We start from the raw sequence: 15,158 nt of genomic DNA on the forward strand, positions 1-15,158 counted from the left end.
TTTTCCCTCCGTGCGTCCTGCAGCCTGTCGCAGCCTCCTGCAGCCTGTCGCAGCCTCCTGCAGCCTGTCGCAGCCTCCTGCAGCCTCCTGCAGCCTCCTGCAGCCTCCTGCAGCCTGTCATCATGCTCATCATCAGACGTGTTGGTTTCTCATTGAAAGTAATTAGAAGGCGTCGGCGGTGGCGTTGCCTTGCTTCTTTTTGACTATGAGAAGGGTTGTAATCAGGCGTGAGTGAAAACATGTGTGTGGATCCACTGACACACTGCAGCGCCTCTGAAGTTAAACTGCATCTATATTTACCAAGATAAAAACATCATGTTGCCTCCTTCATATCTCAGTCAGAGATTTAACCTGGTGTCTGAACGTCTTCACACTGTGTTGATAATGTTCCTCTGTGACTCTAACACACACGTGTTCAACTTCACACATGATGAAAACTGTTAGAGAATTTATTTATGTTGCACAATGAACAGTATTTCTGTATATTCACACACACACACACACACACACACACACACACACACACACACACACAGAGGCAGTGCAACAATCCAAACCACAGGAACATTTTGTTCCAAACACAGCGGGCTGTAACTGTACAGTATAACACATGGCTGACATGTCCGTATCTCTGCTGGACAGAGTGTCTCTGGGCTCAGGACACTGTCCTCCTCCTCCTGAATGTCTCTGACTGTGAGGAGCTGGCTGTGCAGTGAGCTGCTCCTGGTCCCCTGGGAGACGGCCCTGGGAGAGACGGAGCACCCTGTTACCATCCCCACCCGTTCATCCAGACTCCAGTGTCAAGAATGTGAAACAACAGCTGAGCCTCGTCCACAAAGCCCCCGTCCCTCCCCCTCCTCTTCCTCCTCCTCCTCACCCTCTTCCTCCTCCCCCTCTTCCTCCTCCTCCTCCTCGGCTTCCTGCTGCACTCTGTGTCCTCATGCTGAGACATGGCTCAGAGTAGGGGGACGCTGCAGTGAAGTGAAGCTGGCTCAGTGTTTGTCAGCTTCCTGCTGCACAGTTTGTAATGAACCTCTGAGAGATCCTGATCTGTGTCGTCTCAGCTGCTCTGATGAAGCTCACGTTATATTTCAGACATTAAAATCCAGACAGTAACTTTCACATTTTTCCTGCAGACAACAACAGTCAGCAGTTTGCACACAGCCTCCTGCTGCAGAGGGCGACTACATGTGGAAAGATTTCAGCTTTAAAGCTCCAGTGTGTCGATTTAAAATAATCCAATGGTTGTTGTTCCCTCAGAGTGAGACGTGTATATCTACACAGAGAGCAGGTCCTCGTCTACAGAGGTCACCATGTTGCTCCGCCATGTTTCTATAGTAGCCTGTTATTTAACATGAAACATCTTTACTCAGTGTTCACACTGCTTCAGTCAGCTGAGTCTCATTTATAAACTGTGTGTATGTAAGGCACGAGGCCTGAAAGAGACGCACGCCACAATGAAAACAGGCTGACTGACTGATCAACATGTTGGAGACAGGAAACTGGCGACACAGACGGTGGGGGGAGCCTGACTGCAGAAACTGTTGTTAGTGTGGATCATACACTGTGTTTATAAAGGTGACCTGTGAGGATAATTCAGCTCCTGATCAACACTGAAGGAATTCTGACCAGGAGAAGTTTCAGATGGTTGTAATCTGTAATCTGTAATCCTCACTGATAGCTGCCATCTTCACTCAGTGCTGCCTTAAGGTCAAAGGTCAGAGGGTTTGACATGATTGGATGACGTATGTCTTCCTCTCTGTGGACACACACTGTTCACTGACTTCTTTTATTTCTCTTTTCTTCTCATGTTTTCACTGATATGTTTAAAGTTTGAGGGTCCTGAGAGGCCCCTGAGAGGCCCCAGAGAGGCCCCTGAAAGGCCCCAGAGAGGCCCCAGAGAGGCCCCAGAGAGACCCCAGAGAGGCCCCTGAAAGGCCCCAGAGAGGCCCCTGAAAGGCCCCAGAGAGGCCCCTGAAAGGCCCCAGAGAGGCCCCAGAGAGGCCCCAGAGAGGCCCCTGAAAGGCCCCAGAGAGGCCCCTGAAAGGCCCCAGAGAGACCCCAGAGAGGCCCCAGAGAGACCCCAGAGAGGCCCCTGAAAGGCCCCAGAGAGGCCCCAGAGAGGCACCAGAGAGACCCCAGAGAGGCCCCAGAGAGACCCCAGAGAGGCCCCAGAGAGGCCCCTGAGAGGCCCCAGAGAGGCCCCTGAAAGGCCCCAGAGAGGCCCCAGAGAGGCCCCGGCCCCTGAGAGGCCCCAGAGAGACCCCAGAGAGGCCCCAGAGAGGCCCCTGAGAGGCCCCAGAGAGGCCCCAGAGAGGCCCCGGCCCCTGAGAGGCCCCTGAAAGGCCCCAGAGAGGCCCCAGAGAGGCCCCTGAGAGGCCCCAGAGGCTCCACTGTGGTTATATTCACTGTCCATGGATGGTTTAGGGTCATTGAACTCATCTGGTCAACATTAAATCACTTGAGACACAATGAGAGCTTTAAGGCTGATTGTGTTTGTCTGAGCAGAGTTAAAACATCATCCCCAAAAACAAACAAACAAACAAACAAACAAACAAACAAACGTTACAGCAGAATGAAGCCTGGACACAAACTACACAGTGTGTCAGACAGAGAGTGGAAATGTGTCGTATATATACTGCAGGACTGGGGAACAGGTGAGCAGGTGGGCGGGGCTGCTCAGGTGATGGCTGCTGCAGGTCTGATCTGTGTTTTGTTGAGAGCAACACGTATGACACAGTTTCTCCTCTGTGACACAGAGTGTTCTGTTCTTTACATCACAGCAGCAACACTGAAGGAAACATGTTGTAATATTAAATATGTGGAAATAAACTGATATCCATGGCAACACATTGATAAACAGTATGTTGGTATAATAACATATGACAAACATTATAACAGAACATAGTTTGTAAATGTATTTTATTTTTTTCTGTTTTACAAATACCATCATGTGACGTCTCAACTTTTTAGTAGAGGATGTTTTAAAAAACTATAGGTCTGTAAAAATAAATAAATAAATAAATAAAATGTAAAACATAAATGAATTAAAAATAAACAAAAAATGCAAATAAAAACATATTGCTTTATTCTGAGTGTGGACATGAAACGGTTAAATCACTTTGTTTATTGAACAAACAAATAGAAATAAAATAAAAAGCTTTTGAAACCTCTGACATCATAAATGTTTATATTTGTGTCTTTATCTGCTCCTGTTTATTATTTATTGTTTATTATTTATTTATTCTTGTGTTCTGTCCTCACGTGTGTTTATCACTTTGATTTACTAATATGAGCAGCTGTTGTTTTTATTCTTCGGTCAATAAAACAGAAGCACTGGATGAAGTGGTGTCGCCCCCTGGCGGAGGAGAGGCTCCGGTGCACCGCTCACTGCCCGCTTAAAGAAACCAGCCTGTGTGACCGGGAGACGCCGGTCTGTGAAACCATCGCACCTTCAGCCATTACTGTGACGTGATTGGCTCTGTCGAGACACCCAGGTAGAGAGGCGGAGCTCAGGGATTGGCTGTAATTTAGAACCCCACTCAGAAGCGGTAGATGATTGGTGGATGTTTCCCAGAGCTCTAATCTGACTGGCTGCTGGCTGCTGAGGGGCGGGATGTCATGTTCGGTTGCAGAGCTGTGAAACCGGTAACGGAGCAGACGTCCAGCAGCACGTTGTGGAGCCGCGGAGGTGATTCACTGAAATCACTCGTTTATTAATCCAGCGTTCATTTTGATCATCGACCCGCCGGTAAGTCCCCGCTCTCTCACCGACTCTCCGTAGCTTCCGGTAAAAAGCCGGAGTTTGTTTCCTGAACCGTGTTCGGTAGATTATCTGGGTCGCACTCGGTGGGCCCCGTCTACATCCTGGTGAGGACATGGTGGCCGTGTTAGCGCGGTGATCGATCCTCGTTTCTCTAAATGAAACTGTTTCATTATCAACGTGTTTAAATCATCACTGAGAGATGAACACTGTGTTAATATGGTGGAATATCAGGTTATAGCCACCGTCATCTCCGCCTGCTCTCACTGTGGGGCGCCAGGAGATACCCGCCGCCCATGTGTAGCCCACTTCTGTCCCTCCTCCAGTCGTGACTCCCTCCCTTCCTGTCGGTCCAAACTCGCCGGTTTCCCTCCGCAGACCTCCGGCTCTGTTTCCCGGGGGTCTGATCGGTGTGATGTACCGGGCTGGGTCTCTCACAGCTCGGCGGGGAGGTGAAGTGTGAGCGGGGACCGGCCGGGACACGTGTTGGGGCAGCTCCTGACACCGAGCGTTAGTCGGTGACTGATACCAAGTGTTAGCCGGTGCCTGCCCTAGTTTGGGGGCCGTGTGTGTGTGAGTCCAGCAGCTGTCGCGGTTTAGCTCCGCGGTGAAGCAGCCAGGGAGCCATATGAGGCCCGGTTATATATCTGGAACCCGCCGGTGGATTTGTCCCAAACGTGCCCCCGTAGCGCCGAGCCGCCATGACTGGTGCGGACACGGCGTGGCCTTTGTTTGCGTGCCATGCTGCGCTCTGACGGGACCTGTGTGTGTGTGTGTGTGTATGTGTGTGTGTGTGTGTGTGTGTGTGTGTGTGTAGTTTATTCTTCACACACTGATCTGGTTTATCTACTGATCGGGGGGTGCTAAGTGTGTGTGAGGACAACAGATGGCTGTGGTGGTGTGGACAGGTGTGTGTGTGCGTGGGGGGGGCGGTCCACTAAAGCAGGGGCGTCCAAACTTTACTGAATGGGGGGTGGATAATATCTGGGGCAGCTGCTCCTGGCATCATCATTCGGCCGTCACCATCAGAATGTGGCTCCATACTTTAGCACGATGAATGAATGAATATTACAGACACTGAACAGTTCATGTCTCCACCTGCTGGTGAGCCGTCACCATCAGAGTTTACATGATGTATTAACTCACCACAGAGGAGACGTGATGTTCACTGACATCATCCTCTTTACCTTTATTTATTTAACCAGGAAGTTTCACTGAGTATAAAAACCTCTCCTACAGACGGAGACGTAGTCGAGAGGGAGCAGCTGATCAAGACACATTAAAATGCAACAAACACAATGTATAAAACAGAAGAAGTTAACTTTCTAACCAGAACAGAAGGCTGTGTATTGATCCCAGCCCTGTAACATGTTAGTGATATGTTGTCATGTTGGAGTGCGAGGGTCATGTGACTGAAGACAGATTACAGTCAAGAGTTTAACTGGTGCGATTTTCACAGTGCGATACCAGAAACTTTAATGGTGTCATGGTGACAGTGATGATCAGTAACCGTGAGCTGCAAAGGAAAGAAAACACAGATCTTTTGGTTGAACACATTTATCAAAACAGAAACTTGAGACCATTTTTAAAAATAGACGCATGTGTAAACAGTTCAACAGGTCGTCAGGAGTGAAGAGGCTCCAGGGCCGTAAATATAGACTGATGGTGCAGCGTGGGCACACCGGGGCCTTGCTGCTAACCCTGCTAGCTAACCGTTAGCTAGCTTGTTTGCTGCTACCTGACCACAGACTATGTGACCGTCCTGCCGTCATGTGTGATAGTCCTGCCGTCATGTGTGATAGTCCTGCCGTCATGTGTGATAGTCCTGCCGTCATGATCAGAATCAGTGCAAAATAAGATATTACCTGATGGACCAATAATGTGTGGGACCACATGTTGAGCAGCAGGCAGTTTGAGTTTGGAACAGCTGGATTTTGAACATGTCTGCATTAGCGCTCTGGTAGCTGTTAGCCTCTTTTAGCTTCTTGACCACTCATCATGTCAGAGTCTGGTGTAGTGCCGTGTGTGTTCTCACATATGAGGAATTAGCTTTGGTGTTTTAGAGCAGAGGACAGAAACAGAAGAACAGATTAGAAACAAAAGTACGAGTTAATGATGGAGGAGCTCAGCAGGAGTGAGTGAGAACCACGTGAGATGGAGAATAATATGGCGTGTACAGAGATGGTAGTCCAACAGGATGTGGAGACATTAATGTGCAGTGCGTGTAGTGTGTACTTGGCACCACAGTTTGACCATATTCTTTGTGCTACAGAGTTCAAAGGTCAAGTCTGTGCATATTCTACAACATGTAGACTTAAAGCCACATCACTGATCCCACTGAACACAGCTGCTGTAGTTTGTTTAGTGTCAGTCTGAAACACACTGAACACAGTCTGTACTCTTCTACAAACTGCTGACACCACTCACTGCTACAAATGACTAAAATATGAAACTCCATATTTGTGTCCAGTTTGTAAAGAGGACAGTCCCAGTGGACCCAGTGGATTGACAGAGAGACTGTTGGCTGTAACAGAAACACAGAACATCACCAGCTGTATCTTTAATTTATTTTTCCTCCCTTCAGGCAGACATCAGTTTCACTTCATGTCACAGTGTGAAAATCAACTAGCAGAGACTTGAAACTTGCTTTAAATGGGCGATCCATCAGCCCTGACAGGCACGCAGCAACACCGTGTGCAAACATTCACGTAGGTGATGCATTTATCTAAAGGCAGCATTTAGCAAATAATAGTGAAGAGGAAACAGAAGGATGGAGGTCTGCTGAAGCATGTGTGGAAGTGAACATCAGTGTAGACCACCAGGACTCCTGGTCTCTCACCAGGACCTGCATCTGAAACATGTAGACCTACAGGATGAGGTGGGGTCAGCGACGAGAACAAAATGTCCCCATAAAGATGTGATGCTGTCAGAAGATCCACTACCTGCTGTAGACTGACCATCACACATTTCACTGGTTACCAGTGAAACAGGTTGGTAATGTGGTCAGACTGGTCACCTGTAGCCAGGATTTTCCAGTTTACACAAATGAAAGTGAGCGTGTGCCACGATGAGAAACAGATACTGGATGTTGATGTCGTGAAATCAGACGCCATGTTTACCTCACCTGATTTACACTTCAAACCGTCGGTGGGGTTGGATCTGACTGCTGTCCAATCAGGACGGCTGGAGGCCTCATCATCATCATCACACTCAGAAGTTTAGATGCTGTAAAATACAAACATGCCTCAAAGTATTTTGCTCAGGAACAAAAGAGCCTGCTATCCAGCTGGTTGGTTTCTACAAGCCGTCACAGCGTCCTGTAATCCACTGGTACTGGTACTGGTGCTGGTGCTGTAACACTGGGAGCTCAAAGTACTGATGGAACCAGTCTGAAGTTTCTGAACCCAGTGTTGGGATCTGGTGACGTTCAGGTTCATCTGGAGGATTCATTCCTCAGGGCAGATGTTAGGAGTTATGAACGGGACAAGATTTTCCAAATTTAGAAAGTAGTGTCAGAGTTTGAGTTTCCAACAATCATTTCCTGACCCAGTGTCACAGACGCTCCCAGGACAGGTGCTGCTTTAATAAAACAGAACTGAGCTGTTACAGCAGGTTTTATTCTGTAGTTGACCTGTGTCGACCTCTGCTCCTCCAAACCTGACCGCACCATGTTCACAACAACAATATGACAAGTCGACGTGTGTTTAAATAACAAATGTATTTATCATAATACACACGAATAACTCACCAGTGATTTAAGTCTCAAAGGTAATTGTTGCAGTTGCTCCCATCTGAGGGTCGACCATAGACTTCATACATAACCCTCCTCTGATCCATCGATCTGATCAGCTGTGACGCTGGTTTGTCAGAAGTTAAGATATTCTAATGATGTCAAACAGAGACGCAGCAGATCGTGACAGAGGCTGAAAACATCTTCTGCCTTTAGACGTGTTGAAATGATTCGTCAGTGATCAGTTGTGGAGCAGCTTTGTGTTGATGAACACAACAGATGTTTCAGCACTAGTTGTGTGAAACTGTCATTTTCTGCACATTCTGTCACATGATCAGTTTCTCTAACCTTCCTCCTCCTCCTCCTCCTCCTCGCAGAGATTTCCAGTTGACCAAAGAAATGGTGATGGAGAAGCCAAGTGCCCAGCTGGTCGGGCGAGAGTTTGTCCGACAGTATTACACTCTCCTGAACCAGGCCCCCGACTACCTGCACAGGTAACACTGGTCTCCTGTCATGTGACTGAACACTGACTCAGCTGCAGCTCTGTGTCATGTTATTGTAGACGCTGTGAGCTCCTCCTCACTTTAACTCAAACAAATTCATCTGTGTGTCTCTGTTCTCAGGTTTTATGGAAAGAACTCGTCCTACGTGCACGGCGGCCTGGACAACAACGGCAAACCGGTGGAGGCTGTTTATGGACAGTCTGTAAGTGGGCCTCCTCCAGCAGATAACAGCTCTTCAAAATGTTATTTCCATAAAGCCGCAGTGCACTTAACTCCCACGCACCAACACTGAGTGGAAGCTGAAAGGAAAATAGTTGAGTGGAGTTGTGGCTGTCTGTCTCCTGTTGTCTCTCTCTCTCTCTCTCTCTCTGCTGCTGCAGGAGCTTAAGACACTGATAATGAGCTCTGTGGACACAAGTCTCTATCTGTCTCACTCGTGTCTCCTGCAGTGTTTGAGGCAGTTTCTTTTATAAGCAGAGAGCGGACTCTCATGTGTAACACCTGAGAGTTAGTTAACTCTCCTCTGTGAGCAGGAACAACGAGCAGCAGCAGCACCTCAATACAAACATGCATGTGCAGTGTGTCTGCACGCAGAGCGGGTGAACCACATTGTTCATGACATGATGAACAACGGTATTTTGTCCCAACATATTGAAACACTGGGTCATCTCGTTGCAGCTGCTGACAATAAGGAACAGATTTATATAGCAAATAAAACCTGCAGTATCACTGGGCCCTGACGGACAGTCTGAATAAAGTCTGGACTGCTGTTGAGTTTTAAATGCTTTAAAAATGTCTGATTATTTCTTTTTTAAGAAGCCAGTTGTCAGTCGGACATTTGGTGTGTCTGAATAAGTGAAACTACTGTTTAAAGAGCTCCAACAGGCACGTCATAATGCCACAGATGTAGTAGTTAATACCAGTGACAGTGAAGGTCCAGATTCTCCATCCCCAGTTCAACACCTCATACTGTAACAGACACCTGCCACCCTGTGCTGCGTGTCGCCTCCACTCGCTCCCCCCTCACGCTCAAACTGTCCTGTGTGATAAAGGCACAAGATAAATATCAGACAGGCAGGATCGTCACAAACAGAACCAAAGAGCAGAAACATTTAAGAGAAGAAAGAGAATCTAAAGTTTTAACGACACAATAATCCAAGCTTTGTTCTTTTCAGTGAGAAACGGGAATGAAACTTTTCAGATTCTGTCCTGGTTGAATCTTTTTATTGAGCCTCCGCTCATCTTTGTGCAGGAGATCCATAAGAGGGTGATGGCTCTGAGTTTCCGCGACTGTCACACCAAGATCAGGCACGTGGACGCCCACGCCACCCTGAACGAGGGCGTGGTGGTGCAGGTGATGGGCGAGCTGTCCAACAACATGCAGCCCATGAGGAAGTTCATGCAGACCTTCGTGCTGGCGCCTGAGGTTTGTAGTTTGACCTTCACAGTCAGCAGCGTGTGGCGCTCCATCAGTGTCCGTCAGTGTTTGATGATCTTGTTGGTTTCTCTTCAGGGCACCGTCGCAAACAAATTCTACGTCCACAACGACGTGTTCCGTTACCAAGATGAGGTGTTTGGCGACTCTGACTCAGAGCCTCCAGAAGGTGAGATAACGTTGATGTTGTGTTATTAAAGGTGTTCATGTTTCACCTTGTTGAACTCATCGTTTTTCTCCCAGCTGCACTTTCATCTTCTCCACAGACATGATCCGTCTGATGTCGGCTTTGTTGTGCTAAAGATGAATTAAGATACACAGATGAGTTTCTCATTGGTTCTTTAGAGATGCACGTCTTGTGTCGGCGCTGTAGCCTCATAATTCAGGTTCATTGATTGTTTCTCTTTGAACTGCTGTGTCTTTATTTACGCCGGCCGCAGCTGGTGAACGAACCCTTCAAATGTTTGATGTCTGCGAACATTAGAAACTCAAAGAAACAACGTGAAGAAAATGGTGTCTCACCACTAAACCACCATCGTGACAAATGCTCTGCTGTGTTTGTTGAACTCGAGGAGAAATGTGTGTTTTACTTTGATCAGGAGGAGGAGGAGGAGGAGCAGGAGCAGGAGGAGCTGACGTGTCCTCAACATGTTTGTGTGTTTTCAGAGTCGGAGGATGAGGTGGAGGAGATCGAGGAGAGGGTCCCTTCTCCTGACGTCGCTCCGGAGGAGTCTGCTCCCTTCTACGACCCGTCAGCCTGGTACGGATCTGTAGGGCTTTAACTTCCTCACACTGATCAACAACTCTGATATTTGTACATTCTCAAAGACTGGTGTGTGTGTGTTGAGCAGATTTGTGTGTAACTGTTTTTTTGTCCGTGTAGTTCAGAGCCGGCGGTTCCTGGTGATGAGGAGGAGGCGGCAGCAGCGAGTCCAGAACCAGAGCCAGAGGTGGAGAAGGAGGCCGAGGCAGCGGTGGTGGAGCTGAAGCCAGAGACGATGCTGGAGACACAAACAGACTCAAACACATCCGACGACCAGACAGACAAAAGCCCTGCCGCCGCCCCGCCCACCGCAGAACTTGCCGCCGTGCCCGCCGAACCCACCCCCGCCGCTCCAGAAGAAAACAGGGTAGGTCTGAACGTCACAGTGTGTAACGCTGACATATTTAACAGGGATGAGTTTGAGTTTATCTGCGTCCATCAGATCTAAATGTCTCCTGTGTCCTGTCTGTCCGCAGCCGTTCTCCTGGGCGTCGGTCACCAGTAAGAACCTCCCTCCCAGCGGGGCTGTCCCCGTCTCAGGAATCTCCCCACACGTTGTCAAAGCTGCTCCCACAGCACCGGTACGTTTCAATCTAGTGTTTCACCTCCACCTCACATCAACTTTGGATGTATCCTCTGAAACACAGCTTTAGTTCACATGTTAACTCAGTGGAGAAGTCGTTCAGGGACGGACTTTTCTCTTTGTTCTAACTGCGTCACGTTCATCAGGAAAATAGTTTTCTTCAGGATTCATTTCATTGTTAAACAGATCAAATGCTCTCAGTCAATCTAAATGTTATTGAACCTTTAATCTGAATGTTTAATAGAGAGTTTTGTGTCTCGGGAGGAGATCAAGGGTCTGCAGTTTATCAGGGAACTAAATCACAGAAAGAATTCACTTATTTACTCAGTTTGTGGAGTCAGTGCAACAAACAGGAACCTCAGAGCGACAGCTAATAACATTTGTGACCTTCCAGAAACATTCAGTGAGCAGCCTTCATGTATCTTGTCCCTGGACTCTCCAGGTAGGCTGCAGGTGTGGAATATGGCGGCCTCCTGGTCGCTTTACCTTCAAGTAAATTTGAACCTTTTCTTCTCAGTGTGTTTTTATGACCCCCATGACCTTTTGCTACAAAGTGTTCAACTGTTCTGAGGTCATGACTCCAAAGGTCAGCTGTCTCAGCGTGTTGTACCTGAGGTATTGAAGCTGCCTGATAATTCTGCACACCTTAATATAAGGTCTGAGTCACTTTAGGCCACGCCCCCACCCTCAGATACTTATCACCTGGAGGTGATTACATCCAATGAGCGTTCAGGTTTGTTTGGAGTTGAAAATGTGCACATAGATAATACTGAGGTCAGAATATGGTCATGTGCCTGATGATGGTGCCCAGAGCTCAAAGATGAGAGCGGACGGATGTGTGAAGTGTTTTTAGGAGCTGCAGCGTAACATCGTCTTCTCTGAGTCCAGGTGAAAGCAGCAGGACACAAACAGCCGCTGCTGGCGGCGCCCTCCTTTATGATGAGAATCAAAGTGAAGTCACTGAACCTGCAGGCTCGTTCTCTCCTCACTGACGTGTTGTCGACTGTTTCAGCCCAGAGCCGAGGTGAAGTCAGAGTCCCAGACAGCCACACAGAGACCACAGAGAGACCAGAGGCCGCGGGAACAGAGGCCTGGAGGTCCTCCGCCCGTGCACAGAGGACCCAGACCAGGTACACTCACTCACTCACACACACACACACAGTATGCAGTGGATCAGTGGCCTCTGAGCTGATGGAACTGAGAGGTAACAGAGCATCAGGCCTCTAGTGTGAAGCAAACATGATCCAGTGTGACGTGAGCTGCTGAACAACAGACTGCAGCTGTGAGAGCAGCAACACTTTAACATGTGGCCTGAAATCAATGATGACATCACTGACCAGGAGCAGGTGACACAGAATCAGGCTTGTCCCTGCTCAGAATGAGGCGGAGGTGGTTTCACCCTGATCATGTGATCTTCCACTGAGTGCATTATGACAGCTGTCAGAGTTTTGTCGAGAGCAGGAGGTGGCTGCTTCTAACTCTCTGTGCAGGAGAAACCCTGCAGAACGTCCACCCTGAGGCCTCATGTGGCTGGTTTTAAAGATCAGTGATGTCAGTCAGTCTGTATACAGACGTCTTAATGTTCAGTCACAGTGCACGCTGTAATAAACCAGGCAGTGATTCTGTTCATGTGACATCATGTGTCCCTCTGTCCATCTGTTTCAGTGCGTGAAGGGGAGCAGGGCGAGTCGGAGGGTCGCAGGGTGGTCAGGTACCCCGACGCCCAGCAGCTCTTTGTGGGAAACGTCCCTCACGACGTGGACAAGACTGAACTGAAGGAGTTCTTTGAACGTAAGTCAGATTTAATCATGAAGAACGTATGAGTCGATGTTTTTGTTCTGAAGTTTAAAAATCTGACAGTAAATATATTTGAAACCCATGAATTTATTTTTTAAATCAGAACTAACATTTCCAAATGTAGTGATGTAACAGTGGTGATAAAATGATGGTTAAGTAAACCGTGTCTCGTCCCCCCTCCTTCACAGAGTATGGTACAGTCCTGGAGCTGAGGATCAACAGCGGAGGGAAGCTACCAAACTTTGGTTTCGTGGTGTTTGACGACTCTGAGCCTGTTCAGAAGATCCTCAGCAACAGGGTGAGACGAGAGAACCACAGTTTGTCTGTTCAGAGACCAGTTTGTATAAAAGCTGGTCAGCTGGTCACTCTTGTTGTCACTGTTGGTCCTCATGGATCCACACGTCGTGTTTACGTCACTGTTTGGATTGTTTTGAACGAGGCTTTTATTAAATTGGAACATATTTTAATTCGTGTTTCTCGTCTCCTCAGCCCATCAAGTTCAGAGGTGACGTCCGCCTGAATGTGGAGGAGAAGAAGACCCGGTCGGCCAGGGAGGGCGACAGGCGGGACGTGAGGCCTCGTGGTCCAGGAGGTCCCGGCGGTCCCAGAGAGCGAATAGGAGGCGGCGGAGGACCCCGAGGACCCCCCACCCGCGGAGGCATGGCACAGAAACCCAGCTTCGGCTCTGGACGGGGCGCCGGGCCCAGCGAGGGCCGCTACTCTGCCCAGCGCCAGTGAAACGCCAGGGTGCTCCAAACCTGAGTTAGATTACGATTATTGATCTGCTGCAGCAGGAACCAATTGGACAAAGCTAAAATACAAACCTTCTCCACGCTGCCTTCAGGAGGAGGAAGGAGCTGGAGTGACTCACGTCAGTCAGAGTTCAGGCTGCTGCACAAACACACGCCTCCTTCCTGACGTGTTTGCTCCTCGTTCTTCCTCCTGAACCAGCCGACCGAAGGTTTCTGTTTGTAACTGACGCAGGTTTGGTCGAGAGCTTTCACCGTCGGATCACGCCAGCTCCTGCTGAGTTCAACAGCCAGTCTCAACATCTGTCTGTCATGAAGACGGCTGCCTCCTCTTCCTCCCCCTTCACCTCATTCGTCTTCTTCTTCATCACCTGCTGCTTTTCATTTCCCTCCGAGGAACCCAGAATGTCACTCCTGTTTTTCTTCTGCCCACCTCCTCCTCCTGTCCTCCTCCTGTCTCCTCTCCACCAACACGTATTATCTGGACTTTTTTTGTCTTTTTTTTGTTTTGTTTTTCATGCTGAACTTGAATTTATTAAGAAACAAATCGAAACACGCAAACACACAAAAAAAAGGGTAAATACTACTTGAATTGGGGATTAAAAAACCCAGAGGTTAGGTTTTTTCGCGTTCTCTCTCCCTGTTTCTTAAAGGAACGTGTACTTTACTGCTTGGGCAATCCTGTGTATTGCTGCCACCGTTGTATCTAGCGATGGATCTGTCTTATCTTTTTATTCTATCAGGTCAAGAGCTGAACTGTAGTGGTTTTATTTGAGTAATAATGTTGGCTTGTAATATGTGGATTCACGGACGCGTCTGAGTGGAGCATGTATCAAATCATGTATTAAATCCTGTCAGCTTCTACCGATGCACTTCATCTGTCATCATGTTTAAAACGAGCTCACCTGCCGATGAGAGAACTAAATTAAAAGTGATTTACTGTTTTAAACCTGTCGCTCTGTTTGAATCTTGTTCTGACTGAATGTGCAGCGTGATGTCAGGAGGCCGAGGCCTCGATCAGACCGCCACAACAAATACTGTTTCATAGGTCCAGACTGATTTTACAAAGTCTGGTCAGCAGAAGATGTTTGGTTGGAGGTGGTTTAAATGTGAGTGTGGTCTGCGCTATATCGAGGTGGCTCAGTGCTCCAGAATATTTAGAAATATCAAATGAAAGATTTTTTAATACTGTTGCTCCTCAATTCAATAAATCAGCTCTAAAAACAAGGAACAATCAGTGAAATATTTCTCAATAAGTGAAATGATCTGCCAACACAACAGGACATTTCACTGCCAAGATTATACACAACAAATAAAAACATCAGGGGCCGTATTTACAAAGCTTCCTTGTCTTGTGAGCTCTCAAAGGTAAAACCAGTCGGAGCAGCAGGAGGAGTTTTAAGAGTTTCTGAATCAGAGGAGAAAATGTTCTGCAAACACTGGATGACAGAGGAAATGAAACAGATCAGATGGTGCATATGGGTCCATCTCATTAGGGGGACACACACATTTCACACCCGACACTATAATGCCAGAACTTATTTTTATTTATTTTACTTAACTAGGAAGTCTCATTGAGTTTGAAAATCTCTTCTACCAGAGACCTGGTCGAGGCAGCAGCCAATCAGAGCACATTACAATGCAACAAACACAACACATGATACAAAACTCCTCATTAACAAAACTATTCAAACGGCCTCTAACAACAAAACAAGCACGTCTCTGTCACCACTTTATGATGCCCTGAAATTCACTGTGTGCACAGTGCACAGGAGGAGCAACCAGCTGGAGGAGCTGACACACAGCAGGGGTCAGAGGTCGGCTGGATGTTTGAC

General features: G+C 47.9%; 1 protein-coding gene across 1 annotated transcript; it reads left to right on the plus strand.

Moving 5' to 3' along the window:
• The first annotated feature begins 3,612 nt into the window (after nt 1-3,612).
• Nucleotides 3,613-14,272, plus strand: g3bp1 (GTPase activating protein (SH3 domain) binding protein 1). The gene is made up of 12 exons (XM_033629617.2): nt 3,613-3,751; nt 7,871-7,987; nt 8,117-8,198; nt 9,249-9,422; nt 9,510-9,600; nt 10,098-10,191; nt 10,315-10,561; nt 10,671-10,775; nt 11,790-11,907; nt 12,443-12,568; nt 12,763-12,872; nt 13,064-14,272. Exons 2-12 carry the CDS (start codon nt 7,893-7,895, stop codon nt 13,310-13,312), a joined length of 1,491 nt encoding a protein of 496 aa, XP_033485508.2. The 5' UTR covers nt 3,613-3,751; nt 7,871-7,892; the 3' UTR covers nt 13,313-14,272.
• The last annotated feature ends 886 nt before the right edge of the window (nt 14,273-15,158 follow it).

Source organism: Epinephelus lanceolatus, chromosome 7, assembly GCF_041903045.1.
Source record: "Epinephelus lanceolatus isolate andai-2023 chromosome 7, ASM4190304v1, whole genome shotgun sequence".
NCBI classification, from domain to species: Eukaryota; Metazoa; Chordata; class Actinopteri; order Perciformes; family Serranidae; genus Epinephelus; species Epinephelus lanceolatus.

Excerpts from the sequence above, each read along its gene's own strand:
- g3bp1 (XM_033629617.2), top strand. The coding sequence starts at position 7,893 with ATGGTGATGGAGAAGCCAAGTGCCCAGCTGGTCGGGCGAGAGTTTGTC. Across the intron at positions 12,569-12,762 it reads ACTGAAGGAGTTCTTTGAAC|AGTATGGTACAGTCCTGGAG; the intron begins GTAAGTCAGATT and ends CCTCCTTCACAG. Across the intron at positions 12,873-13,063 it reads AGAAGATCCTCAGCAACAGG|CCCATCAAGTTCAGAGGTGA; the intron begins GTGAGACGAGAG and ends TCGTCTCCTCAG.